The following is a 14,222-nucleotide window of genomic DNA, read 5'->3' as shown; positions in this document are numbered from 1 at the left end:
TTAAATTAACATTTCTTACAAATCATAATAACAATAATAATTTTAAAAAGGTGACTCTATTCCTTCTTAGCTTCCACCCCCCCCCCCGAACGGACCATAAGCGACAGGACTGGCAGGCGAGGCGAGGCGAGGCGGGGGCACCCCCAGAATCCTTGGGTGAAAATGCGACTTTGCAGCGAAGTCTTCCCGCCACATTTAACCTCCCGTCCCCACCAAACTGGAGAAAGGGAAGCCAGGCGTCTCCGCTTTCTTCTTCTCGAGCAGCCTAAAGCCTCCTCCCCAGCTCGGGGCAAAGGTCCGACGGCCAAGTAGTTCCTCGACGGGAGAGCGTCGGGCGTAAAGCGGAGCTCTCGGCTCCCTTCCTTCACCAACTTGGGAGAAGTTCGCTCTGGCCGTCGGGGAAGTCTGGAGCCGGAAGGAGCCGCAGCGGCCGGGCTCCGTCCAAAGTGCCGGAGGGCGGAGGGCGGAGGGCCCGGGCCGAGAGAAGCGTCCCAGGCCCGACAATCCCGGCAGCCGCCCGGGTCCGAGCCCAGCCGGGCAGCGAGACGGCGCGCGTGCGCGAGACGCGGCGTGGCTTGCGGCCTACCCCTTCCTCGAGGCGCTCCCCCCTCCCCGTTCACACGTTCCGTCGCGGTTCGGGTCAGGCCGGGCGAGGCGGAGGGCGGGCCGCCTGTCTCTCCTCCCCGGGGGGGCCCCTCCGCCCGGACGACCCTCTTTACACCAAGGACGTGACGGGGGGGATCTTGGCGCTTTCGTCTTCCCAAGGCTGGAGGTTCTGGAGCGCGAAGAGCGAGGAGTTGTGCAGGCAAAGCGGGTCGGGCTGGATCGACTCGTTGAGCGACTTCTGGAAGGCGTCGTGCTGAAGCTGCAACATCAGCCGGCTCGCCTGTTGCCGCTCGGCTTCCCGCTCCTCCGCTGTCTGCCTCCTGCGGACGCCAAACACAGGGATCAGGCTCTCTCGCCCCGGAGGCCCCTCGCCCGCCCGCCCGCCTTGTGCCCTCCCTGGGCCCGGTCTCCAACTGGCGCCCCCCCCCGTTCCGCCCCCAGCATCCATCGGATCAAAGGGCCCGGCCAGCGCTGGGACCCATAGTAGGGAGGAGGGTCTGGGGAAGTTCCAAGGGGTCAGTCGAAATCGCGGAGGAGGAGGAGGAGGAGGAAGAGGAGGAGGAAGCCAGCCAAAGAAGGGGAAAACTCAAGATGGGTAGAACGAGAAAGTTCTCTCTCTCTCTCTCTCTCCCTCTCTCCCTCTCTCTCTCTCTCTCTCTCTCACACACACACACACACACACACGACCCCCCCCGGGAGGTAGTCGAGGACTTCTCATTAGGTCAGTGGGACTGAATCGAAAAAGGGGTACACAGCCGCAGGGACCCTCGTAGTACGACCCCCGGGAGCTCCGCCTGGTGGTGGGGGAGAGGATTGGGTCGTTTTCGCGCGATTGGAAAGACAGCCCGGATTTATTTATTTTTATTGTTTATTTTTATTTATTTATTTATTTTGCATTTTATGCCAATCCGGCCTACGCGAGGATTTTATAGTTCAAGGCGATTGAGGTTGATGAAAGCACCGCCCGGTTAAGCATTAGAGAAACTTGTCGGGAGCGGTTTGTTGGCTTTCGGCTGTGATTGTATCAAACCAGCCCGGAGAATTTAGGTATTTTATGGATCAGAGCGTCGTGCGAAAGAAGGACACTGAATAAACGAAGCTGAATAATCAAAAGGGGTTTAATAAACCAAGGTTCAGTTAGCTATTATGTGCGAACCCCGTTTTTGTTTTATGTTTTTCGAAATAGTGAGCATTTTATTCCTGGCCCCATTAAAACTTCAAAAGTGACCAAGGGCTCTTCCGCGACCGAGAAGCACAAACGTCGCGGTTGCTGAGATCGTCCGCTTTTTTTCCCTTTCCCGAAAGGCCGGGGAACAAAATCGACGGGGTCGTTCGCCACCGTCCTTTGTGAGGTTTCGTGGTTGGTGCGTTGACCCTCCCTCCCAGTCCGATCTTGTTCTTCTCCCCCCCCCCCTCACGCCGGGAAAAAAATGGAAATCAAAACCTAACACTCTTCTTTCCCCCACTTAAAAAAAAATAGTCTGGATTCCCCAGATTTCTGTACTTCGGAAGTGCCTCCCTTTTCCAGAATATTTCCCAAGATAATTTTGGGAGGGGAAACTGAGGCACAGCGTCCCAGACAAATGGCGTAGGGTTTTAAAATCAGACAATCCAATCAGAGGATTGATTAGCAGGGGAGGGGGGCAGGGAAAGGCAATTGCTTTCTTCGATCCCTTTTTCATTTGATCACGTTTTAATTGTTGCCCGTCGTGCAACGCACACTTAAGCCCTAAAAGGGCTGTGTGCGTTTGTTTGTTGTGCGTACATAAATACATAGGAAAATGAAGACAAAAACGCGGTTTTCGAATCCAGCCTTAAAAGCCTCCTGGCCCCGAGAATCCTGCTGTCAGCTCCCAGCAAAGTTCCGTCCCAGATCAAAACAACGAAGACTGGGACTGCATGGGAGCTTGAATTTTATGGGAATTTTATGGGAATGCTGCTGCATCGTATTCGCCTTGTTTCCTCACAGGGCTCAGAAAGGCGAGAGATTATTATTATTATTATTATTATTATTATTATTATTAATAATAATAATAATAATAATAATAATAATAATAATAATAGCAAAGCTACAAAAAAACTGCACTACTCGGAACATCTTACATTTTAAGGAGATACCTGGTTGATACCTAGGATGCTGGCAGCAACCCATGTCAGCCATTAGTGCCAGTCAATTTGAATGTTCAGTTGACTGAGGTTCATGTTTTATTATTATTATTATTATTATTATTATTATTATTATTATTATTATTATTATTATTAATAATAATAATAATAATAATAATAATAATAATAATAATAATAATAATAATAATAATAATAAACCATTTTTCTGCCATCAGAGACAAACAAACGATTTGAGGATCGGGGTCGTGCAAGACAAGCGTGTATATTTACTTGGAGATGGGCTGTTCCCTTTGCTAGGCACAGTTGCTGATAGCGCTGGGCAAGGAGGCGGGGGGGGGGCGGCATAGCCGCTTCGAGGCTCCCTGGCGACTCACTCCGTTCTTAACCTCCTCCCCACCGTTGCGCCAGCCTGGCCGAATTCGCCTAAAAAATGCCTGCCTCTGCCAAAAATTAAACCGGAGGGTAAAGCAGATTTTTTCCAAAGGCAGACCAGGAGCTGGACCAAAATTAAACAAGGGTTACGTAGAAGACAACGAAGTCGGAAAATAGAACCACCGAAAGTGGGACGCGGGCAAACTGGTTTTTCGAGAGAGAACGCGGTTTTTTTTCTTCCTTCCGATTCTCAACCAGGCCAAGCAAGCGATCGACCATTCCCCCCCCCCCCCCCCGGCAACTTTCTGAAATCTGAACGGAGACTCGCAGAGAGGGTTGGCCGGTCGTGAGAATCGTTGCTGACAAATGATGCGGGAACTAACCATTATCTGAATGCTTCTTCTCCCCTTATTTCTAAAAGGTCATAAGCGAGTCCTTGTAATTAATTCTCCCCTGGCAGGTAGTGTCACTTGGGCCCTGGCTACTAACGCCCATTTTTCGGGTCGAGTTCCGACGGCGGCCGGAGGAAGGCTGGCCTGATTTCCGGCTTTGGCCTTCCATCTTTGAGCGCCTTGCACTTTTTCTGAGCCAAGGGCCCTTTCCTGGCACTAGAGATACACGCACGGAACACCCATCGCTACACTTCCGAGCCTGAAGCCTGCCAGTTGCTTAAGCCGAACTAAAATGGGTGTCCCTGGCCTCGGACACCGATATGGGTACCCAAACGCATCGCGAGTAGACGGCTTTGTAAATCGAATAAAATGCACACACGCACGCCTCACGGGCGCGGACGTAAGAGAATACCCTGCCGGAAAGCTTGGCAGGGCAAACTGCTACGTATAAGCAGCCACCAACCCCACTTCTCAGGGGAGAGCACTGATGGCGTTCCCTAGTCTGGTAATGCAACGTCTGCAAGAAGAAAAGCAAATTCAGAACAGGGAAAATTAAAAAAAAAAACCCCAAAAAACCCAGCATACACATACAGCAGGTGGAGGAAAAGGCAAACTCAAAAATCGTGGAAAAAAGAAAAACAAAGAAAAGCTCCGGAACCTAAGAAGCGGATTCTGTGGAAACCCGCGAAGTGGATTTTAACAGCTCGGATCCGGCCAGCAGGTTCTGAGTGGAAAGACCCCCCCCGGGGCCGTCCCCGCAAAAGTCCCAGTGGCTCGGCGGGGCCCTTCAGCCTGGGAATTGGGGCATCGAAAGAAACGAGGTATAAGTATATCGCAAGCCGCATTAGTAGAGCTTAACGGCATTAGCATTTACTTTATTATTAAAGAAAATCTTAGCATAAGGGGAAAGTGATAATATTGTATTATTAGTATTTTAATGCTAATACTAATGCGACGACAACAATTCGCATGCGCCCGTTTTATCCTTCTTTGGCGTCTTGGGTTTTAACTTCACCCGAAATTTCAGCCGAAACACGGAGAGAGGATTTTCCCTGTCAGCTGCTATTTCCAAGGCAGCCTATTTACCTGACGGTCCCGTACGGTAGTACAAAACAAAACAAAACAGAAACAGAAAGGGCGGCGGCCGAGGCTTTGCAACTGAACCGGAGACTTGCTGTTTGCGGAGACCACGCAGCAGACTCGGCAAAAAGGCCATGGGGGGGGGGAATGGATCCAGACCACCCCCACTCCCTGTAGACTGGGGGCCCCTCTTGCTCTGGAGAAGACACATTGGAAATCTGAGCCCACGAAGTCAAACGCCGCGAAATCGTGAAATCCGCGGGTTTCGCCCGGGACTGGACTTGCTGAAACCTCGGGAAAAGATATTTGTCAACTCCATTCCGGCACCGGCGCCTTCCAGCCGAGGAACAATAGCCGAAGACACTGCTCTACATTTTCATGGGTTTGGGGGGAAGTCGCTGGCCCAAAGTCGCTGCCAGTTGGGCGGCAGATAAATTAAATTTATTAATTAATCGTTACCATGATCCGTCGCGCAGTCAAGCCGGATATTTAAACTGGGTTTGGCATTTTTATCCACCTAGCGAGTCCTTCCCGATAACCCGAGGTGTTTGTTGTTTAATGGTGTTAAAGGTACCGTCGCAGGATGTTGTTGTTGTTACTATTATTATTATCATCATCATCGTCGTCGTCGTCAAGCTGGGGGTTGGCCATCTGGGAATTGGCAACGCTGGGTAGGGTAGGGGCCAGGCTTGCCTCCCCCTCCTTTGCCTTTGGAGGAAACGGGTTGAAAAAACAGTGGGTGGACAGGAACGCCGCTCCACTCGCCTCGCGTGTCGTTCGCGCGGCTTCTGCGTTCTCCGATCCACGCTCGCTGGAGGCCGCGGAGAAGAACCGAGGGAGCCGGATTAAGTCAGGAAGACATTCGGGGACACCACCCGCTCAGGCCCTGCGAGAAGCCAGAGCTGGTCCCGACTTGGCAGGGGAGCCAGCCAGATCACTTTCCCCGCTTTCCTCGTGACCCCAGCCTCCCAGCGCCCCCACGGCAAGCCAGGCCTCCGGGCCCACAAAACGGACAACGGCAGCTCTGTTCTGCCTCAGATTCAGGAGAGGCCCGCTAAATGTTAGGGAAGGTCCGTTCTCGGCCGGGAGTTGAAATTCGGCGTTGGCTAGGCTCGCTGATCTCCGTTTAGCCTCGACACTGCGCGCTCCACCGAAGCGGCTCCGGACCCCGCTACCGCATCTGCCCCGTTTGCCAAGCTTGGTCGGTGGTTAACACTGGATAAATTTCCTACGGTGAAATTTTTATGGGTCAGATTCAATAACTGGACTGAGCATCACGTGCGAACGCCTTCTTCTCGTTCTTCCTCCTTTAACTTCCCCTTCTGAGCCTCTCCAAGCCTTGAAAAACCAACACTAACCCCGGAGGGCAACCTGGCATTATATGCCCTGCGCTTGAGGATCCGGTTTATCGATAGGAGCCGCGAAGCTTTCGCCCTCAATCGAAAGGCAAACGGGCTTTCGCTGCCCGCCGCCTCTCTGCGATTCTTGGGCCCGCCGAGGGGGCCAACCCGCATCTGGGCCCGCCAACGTCCGCGCCCGTTCTTGGCTAAGCCTCGCCCTGGTTTCCAGAAGCCTCTTCCCGGGGTGCTTTTTTTTTAAAAAAAAAGACGCCCGCCTCCCTCAAAGCCCCAGCGAGGAAAGAAGGTGGCGGGACGGGCCTTGGGGATTCCGGGCACCCGGCTTGAGGGTATCCCAAGAAAAAAAAATTCCGTGACTCGCGGACTCGGCGCGGTAAGCCGTGGTTTCTGTGAATGTGGTTTAGATTGAAGTTTTCGCGGTTCGTCCGCCTCTATCTCCGAAGAGCCAAACCGGTCGTTGTTTAGCGGTCGTTGTACCGAGGCGGTCCTGTGCTCAGCGTCTGCCAGGCGTCTTTCCGGCCAAGCCGGGTTTTAGGCCACTACGTTCCGAGGGTCCGATGCGAGGAGGAGGAGGAGAAGAAGAAGGAGGAGGCGGCAAAGGCAAATCCCGGTTCCCAAGCGGGATGGCCTAAAAAGAGTGGACCATTGGGCCAGGCCTAAAGAGTTCACAAAAGGTTGCGGGCCTTGTTTCGCCTCTACACAGCGCCCTGCAAGGATTGCGAAGGGAGGGGAAAGGAAGGAGGAAGCCCGTCAAAGCCCAACCCGCTTCCCCTGCTCAGCGACCCCCGCCCGGTAGACACCCCCCCCCCACCCCCGTTCCCAGACCCAGCCTCGCGTCCGCGGGACTCACCGCCACTTGGTCCTGCGGTTCTGAAACCAGGTCTTGACTTGGGCGTCGGTCATCTTGAGCGACTTCGCGAGCGCCGCCCTCTCGGCCGAGGCCAGGTACTTTTGCCGGTGGAAACGCTTTTCCAGCTCGCAGATCTGCACCCGCGAGAAGGAGGTGCGCGGCTTCTTGCGCTTGGGCGGAGTGCGGTTCTGGTAGGGGTGCCCGATCCTCCGCGTCACCGTGAAGGGCGTGAGCGCCGCCGCCGCTAAGACAGAAAGCGGGACCCAGTCAGCCAAGGGAGCCGAGAGCCGACGGGCGCCCGCTTGGGGGGCCGAGAGTGGCGCCGGCCTAAGCCGGGCCCTTAAACCTGTAGCCGTTGGAGCGTCGGGGTCGCTCGCTGCTTTCTCCCCGGGCCTTAAGAGGCGGCCCGCGAGTGACTCTGGCGAGGCGTGGACTCGGGCAGCGACCCGGAGCAGCCTCTCGGAAAGCCCCGCAGACCTCAGCGCCCGAGGCCAGAGTCTTGGGCTGGACGGGGAGAGGGGGGGGTTGGATGCTTGGGGGCAGGTGACAGTCTTCCCCCGCCCCCCCCCGCCCTCACCGGCCCCATGTGCTCGGGCGGGGGGGGGGGCCGAAAGGGGTGGCTTGTCCCGCCCCTCGTGTCAGCCCTGCTGGCGTTGCTGTGGGGAGGGAAGCGAAGCGATTCCGGATCGATTAAAAACCTACAGTATGGAAGAAGGTGTGCGTGGCGGGAGTGTGTGTGGGGGGGTTTGTTCTAATCCTGGGGGCTGTGCCTCAGAAGAACCGGGGGAATATGAAAAGAAAAAGAGATCCGTTTTTGGAAGAAAAATAAAAGCTCAAAGGGCAAAGCCAAACGTGGGTTTGGGGCAATGGGAAACGCCGAGGGGGCCACCTTGAGACGGAAAAGTGCTGCTCACCGGCCTCCGGAAGGGGGAAAGAAGGCCACCTCGTCGCCTTTTGCCTGCTTTGTTCTGGTTTCGTTTGTTTCCTGGGGTCGCACCCCTCGGAATATAAAGTACATTGCCGAGGAAAGAAAACCGTTGGCCTTGCAGCGAAAAACCGACCCAGTAATTCTAAACGTGCCTACAAATCTATCCCAGCTGCTGTACATATTTCTTCTGAATAAAAAAATCATAAGTATTTAGGGATTTCCCGTATATTTTCTACTTGGAAAAATATACACCAGGAAAGTTACTGATAGTAACTTTTAGGCACCCGCTGAAACGTTTCTCCCTTTTACCCACAAATATAAATTGTGTTGAAGTGACACAGCACACTCACAACTTGCGGTTTGATTAGCTGCTTTGCAAGGTGAGACTAACCTTATCCGCTTAACCCTCTGCTTACCTCGCCCTAATTGGCTCAATCCTGTTTTCATTGGAAGCACTTAAATCTTCACAAATTTCTTTTGTTCTCTTTATCGTCCTCTTCCATCTCTCGTACTAATGCTGTAATCGGATTAGACACAGCCATTTATTTACTCGCCTTCCTTTGCACTTCCTACACTTGCGATTTCAATTCACCGGCCTGAAGAAAACCCTCTCGAGGTTTTCTTATTCTGAGAACAGCCAGATTTAAGATTTTTCTCCCTTGATCACATTGGTTTAGGGGGAGGGGGAAGGAAAGATCATTTCGATCTCTCTGGAAGGACTCAAGAGATCCCTTTTGTCGTCCTGAAACAGGACCACCCAAATAGATCCTGGATCACACTTTCACGCCTGGATATGCTAAGCAGTCTGCCAGGGGGAGTGAAAAGAAGAAAAAATAATAATAGAAAAGCCGGCAGAATGGCCGGGTCGGCCAAATTTTTTCCTACCGTAACATCCCACACCTATATATTGTTTCGGCTTTTTAAAAACCGTTCGCTCTTTTCTCCGCTGGAGAAAGAATGCGATGAAGCCGAGCCAATTTCTCTCGCACGCCCGCCTGCTCCTCCGCTCTGGAGACCCAACCTCACCGGCCGACCAGCGTCACTATCTGAGAGCGCTCGCCAGCCCGGCCGCCGCCGCCGCCGCTTACCTGTGAATCTGTCTTTGACGAACCGCCTGCTACTCTCCATCCAAGGGAAGTTGAGACTGCCAAGGCTGGGTACAGCTGGCATGGCTGGAATGGCACTAGAAATTGGAGGTGGCACTGCCCCAGGGATGGGTCTGTGCGCTGGCACCCGGATCACGCCAGATGGAGCCAAGCTGAGATTCACACTGTAAGATCCCGAGTCTTCGAAGGGAGCCCCGATGCCAGCAAAGGCGCCGGGGAGGGAAGGGTACGGGGCGCTGCTTCTGCTGCTCACGGGACTGCCCAGGTAATTGGTGCCGCCGTCTGATCCTCGGGGGGCGGGCTGGGAAGGGGTCTCCTGATCAGAACTATTTAAAATCTGATCAATCCCGAAGCTGATGGGTTCGTGTTGATGCGGTGTCTGCGTGTTCGTTGGCTGATCCATCCTTGGTGAATAGAAATATTGGCTCAATCGGGGGGAGAGGGGAGGAAAAAAAAACCCAGGCAAGATTTCCCCTATAAAAACGCTCCCTTCCTTTTTTACAGTAGATCCATGTAAGGTCCCGGTTTGTATAGATGTCACACTGAAACTTTGCCAAGAGTGGTCCAGCCCGACAGGCTCTGTGTCATCTTTTTTGAACCAAACCTTGAGTTTCTGCTTCTAATTTCTCTCCGACAGCTGCCATTGGCCACAACAAACAAGCCTCTCTCCTCCCATTGGCTCCCGGGTTTCAATAAAGGCCTAATTCATTGGAATAGGAGCTTAGGGACTGTTCCATGGTGACATCATTTTAACAAACGCACAATAGGTCAAATTTATTAGCTAAGCTAATGTGGGGCGGATATTGCAATGCGCATCTGCGACGGTTGTCTTTCGAAATTAGCCAGATGAAATTGAACAAACCTTTGCAATTACGAGACGAGCTGCTCCCTCCCTTCCACTCTCCAGAATCATTAACCAAGAGGCGAGTTGAGCAGAATTCCGGGCTGGTGGTGTTGAGCCCCGCCCCCACCCCCCACCCCCACCCCTCCGAGCCACCCACCGCGGTGGGATTAATTGGGGATCCACCTAAATCTATCTTAGCATTCTTTGTTTATAAACACATCGTGCGGAAAGGAAGGCCAGCAGAAGGCACCAAGTTGAAGCAAATGCCTTGGGACGCTCCACGCGATTTTGGAACTGTCCAGCTCCACTTGGAAGATATTCCCTGCTGGTGGTGGTGCTGGAATGAAAAAGAGAGAGTCTGATTTGAAATCCAACTTTTTCTTCTTCTACACACACACACACACACACACAAACAATGTCCTTTGCGTTTTCCTGGGTTTTTTTGCCCATCTTAAAACGACAAGCCTAACGTGACTTCCCAGGGCTGGAAATTTCTGAGAAAACCTTACTAGGATGGCCTGGAAAGCGGATATTAGTTTCCAACCGTAGACTGCATTTGATAATGGGAATTGACTTTAGAATTAGGGTTTTCTAAAGTTACACAAGGTGTGCTGGAAAACATATGTATACAGATGTTCATAAGTGCGGGTTGCATGTATGCAGATACCCAATATATCCAACAAATTATAACGGTCTAAAAGAATTGTGAAGATGGTAGAGGACAGGAAGGCCTGGAGGAACGTTGTCCATAGGGTCGCGATGGGTCGGACACGACTTTGCAGCTAACAACAACAACAACGTAAGAATTGTGATCGTTTTCCTGAAGAAACAGGGAAGAGGTTTGGCCCCTTTCCATTCCCCCCCCAAAAAAATTACCAAATACTTGCTCTTAGAGTAGCTTGAATACAGACCGGCCTGCATAGAAAACAAACATGCCATTTCCTGGATGCTCTGTATTTTTAATCTGCTTTCATTTAACTGACTTGCTCGTCAGGGCACTGGTTTTCTGTTGTTGTTGTTGTTATTTATTCCTAATTCTTTCTGCCCCTTTAAAAGAAAGGTTCGCTTCTCCCTCGGTGAGGCTAGTTGGCATTTGCTTGGGTCAGCCCCTCGATTGCAAAAGCTGGGGGAGGGAACAAAGGGAGCACCCTAAGAAGAGATTCCGTTTTGGATTAATTTATGTCAACCCAATTTATTGCCACGCTGCCTGGGTTTTGTGAGTTTGGAGACGCTCCCTAACGTCCAAATTGGACTAAAAGCGTTAAAAATTAAATAACGTTCAAATGCATTTACTTAGTTTCCCCTTTATAAAAGGAAATGAAAACAGGGAATAGAATTTTCTTTTTAATAGAATGTAATAGTATTTGATCAGCACCTGTTAGGGCGGATTTCATGATTCAGAAAGCGGTGACAAGGAGGGAGTATATTAGTTTTTAAAGCTTAGGATTCAATTACCGCAACACATTGAATAATTTAAGTGGCAACAGTAAATGCAAACAGACCTGTGGAGTTTATTGGGCTTATTGCACAGAAAAGGCTGCAATACATCGGGCGAGCCTTCCTTCCTTCCTTCCTTCCTTCCTTCCTTCCTTCCTTCCTTCCTTCCTTCCTTCCTTCCTTCCTTCCTTCCATCCCTTCCTCCAGTTCTTTTCTTCCCGTTTGATTCGACTTTTCTAGTAGAACTCAAAAGGGAAACAATCCGTTTCATCTCTTAAGATGCATTTCTCAATATTTAAGACTATTTTGGTTGTTGTTGTTTTAAAAAAGCAGCAACATACGTTTCCAATGTTAGGATGTTTTAATTTAATTATTTAATTTAATTTAGGATTTTTAAATACATTTAATTGTTCAGAAGAACAATTGTTATGACTATCAGAAATAATTTGACAATTATATCAGAAACAATTGTTCTTCCAAAAAGGAACAAACTCATTAGTAATGCCATCTTTTGCATGAGGAATTGAAATCAAGGGTTTCTCAGCCCTGAGCTTGCCCGATGGAGCTGGTCGAGAGCGAATGAAATATTTTGGGACCCGAAGCCGGACTGAGGCTGCCATCAGCCAGGCGACCCGCTTCTTCTGCTGGTTCTCTTGGCCCATTCTGGCTTTCTGAACAGACCCCAGACAGGCGCGCAAGCTGAAGGGTTTCATCCTGCCCGCTTGTCGTGCCGGCCGCGGCAGATTCCGGAGATTTTTCACCCCCGCTATAAACAGGGAAGGAAATTCAAGGTCTCCGTGGCCACTTTCGGCCTGCAAGGAGAGCGTTGCTTGGAAAGACCCCGGCCACTCCTCTCTCTTTGAAAAGAGACCGGCTTAGATAGGACGAGTTTGAGATGGAACAGAGAGGCAGGTCGCCGCATTTTTGACTTGGCAAATCGCGGCCTTTCTGCTTTCTCTTTTTCTATCCGGGGATCCAGCCTCAAGCCCTGGTCCCCGAAGCAAAGATTGCGTTTCTCTGCGTTGTCGGGCGCTTCCTACCTCTTGCAGGGCAGGCTTTGAAGGCGATTTAGGTCCTGTGATCAATTCCCGAAGGAGGCTACCATTTTTTTAAGTACAATTTTTTTTTTGCGGAAAACTTTCGAGAATCCATAATCAGAAACAGAGGCCTTCTGGTCTGTTTATTTCATATATTTATTCAATCAACAATATTTTAACACACACACACACACACACACACTGATCACGATAAAACACGCCCTTCTTCAACACGGTAACCATGCATGGAGGGAAAACAAAAAAAAAGGAATAAAAGAGAGGTGACTTTAATTGTCAGGCAAGGAAATGGCATTTCGAAATGGCTGGAGGATGGGGAAGCGCTTCCACTTAAAGTCCTGCCTTTAAAACAACAACAACAACAACGAGGGAGGCACCAGATTGATCTTTCTCCGGATTTTCATAGGCATCCAAAGAAAGAAACTCGATTGCACAGACGCGACCCGGCAGTTTTCTTTGTACGTTACAAAAAAAGGCTTGCCCTGCTTTCTTCCCTGATGTCCCCCCTATAGTCGGGAGATTCCCTGGTGGCCTCCCATCCAAGGTTAACCAGGCCCGACGCTCCGGGATCTCCCAGCACAGCCCTCCGCGAGACGCCGTCTTTCTCTGGTCACACCCCTTTCGGACCAGCCAAAGGGCCGAGCGGGCCTTTGTGGGGGGTGGGGGTGGGACAGGCAAAAGAACGAGGCGGCCCGATCCGGGGGAAATAGCAGCCTCGGGCTATTTGCGGGTTGCTCTCTCTGCAAGCCGGTGGCGCTGCCGGCTTTGGGTCGGGTCAGGAAGCGGGTTTTGAGCGGCAGCGCGCGTGGAATGCGGCAGGTCTTGCTTTCCCAGCTAATCCGATTAAGGGGAGGAAAAAAGGCCGGCGTCTGGGCCAGAGCCAGCTCGTTTCCCATGGAGCTGAGGCCCTCGCCGCGACGGGAAAGCGGGCGACGGGGCGGTGGGCTCCGCAGAAGGGACGCGACCAAATCGAAGCGAACTATCCCTGAACCACGATGGGCAAAGACGCGCGCAGGCACGTGGGAACATCTTTGGCTTCCGATGTTTTCCCACGTTGTGTGCGTGTACACCCCAACACGCTCGTTCCCTGTTTTTCAGTGTATACCATTTGTTTGCTCTGCGTGTTTATATGTATATGTGTGTGAAGAAAGGTTGGGGGGGGGTGTGAAAGGGGAAAAAAAACAACAACCTCGTGGGCCTCTCCGGTATGGCGGACAGACAGGCACAGAGGCATCCCGTGGTTCAGCACCTTGGACAGCGTTTTGCATTTCTCTTCTCCCCCCCCCCCTGCATGGTGGACACCCAGACTCCGAAATCCCAAATGAAATCCCTACATTTGGACAGAGTTGAGTGAGAAAACAAAGAGTTCAATCTTCGTTAAGATCCAGTCCGGAGTTTTTTATGCAAGAGGGCGAAATAAAAGCAAAGAAAGCGGCGGATGGGGATGGGAAAAAGTGTGGTTAAGAAAGGCTCCTTCTGGGGGAGTAGTTCTGCTCCTCCTTTTGCCCGATTAAAAACCTCCAATGCCTGCAGATTATCTTTAAATTGACTCATTGAAACTAGGGATCTAATCGAGAGGGTGGAGGGGGGGGTGGAGCCTTTAATCTCAGCTAACAAGTGAATGTATGTGTACAGTATGCGTATAGGTATCTATGAAAACTATGTATATGTTATTTTTATTTTACTATTTTATTTTAATTCCATTTATATCCCGCCCTTCTCCGAAGACTCAGGGCGGCTTACAAGCTTAGCAGTAGCCTTCATTCTATGTATATGCCTGCTTATTAGGGCTTTCACACACACCCCAAGCGGCATTATTACAAAGTCAGCTTAATTGCCCCCAACAATCTGGGTCCTTATATTTGAGAATTATTATTTCCGGATAACGATGCAAGGTATTTAACGGAAGAAAAAATTTACCGGTCTACGCCGGGAAGAGCGTACAGTATCAAAACCAACATAAGGAAACTACAGAGGAAAAGGAGACAGTAACAGAGATCGACAGAGAGAGAAGGGCCAGATATAAGGTAGGGGGGGGGGGAACTGTGGCCCTGCAGATATTTCTGA

General features: G+C 51.2%; 1 protein-coding gene across 1 annotated transcript; it reads right to left on the bottom strand.

The window, feature by feature from the left end:
* Positions 1-715: 715 nt before the first annotated feature.
* Positions 716-9,222, bottom strand: TLX3 (T cell leukemia homeobox 3; the record flags this gene model as incomplete). The annotated part of the gene is made up of 3 exons (XM_081319427.1): positions 716-926; positions 6,786-7,029; positions 8,802-9,222. The coding sequence occupies 3 exons, from the start codon at positions 9,220-9,222 to the stop codon at positions 716-718; spliced, it is 876 nt and encodes a 291-aa protein (XP_081175553.1).
* Positions 9,223-14,222: the final 5,000 nt, after the last annotated feature.

Source organism: Vipera berus (assembly GCF_964194415.1).
Source record: "Vipera berus genome assembly, chromosome: 1".
Classification (NCBI taxonomy): Eukaryota; Metazoa; Chordata; class Lepidosauria; order Squamata; family Viperidae; genus Vipera; species Vipera berus.
The sequence above is the reverse complement of the archived record's forward strand: the minus strand, read 5'-3'. Positions and strand labels throughout refer to the sequence as shown.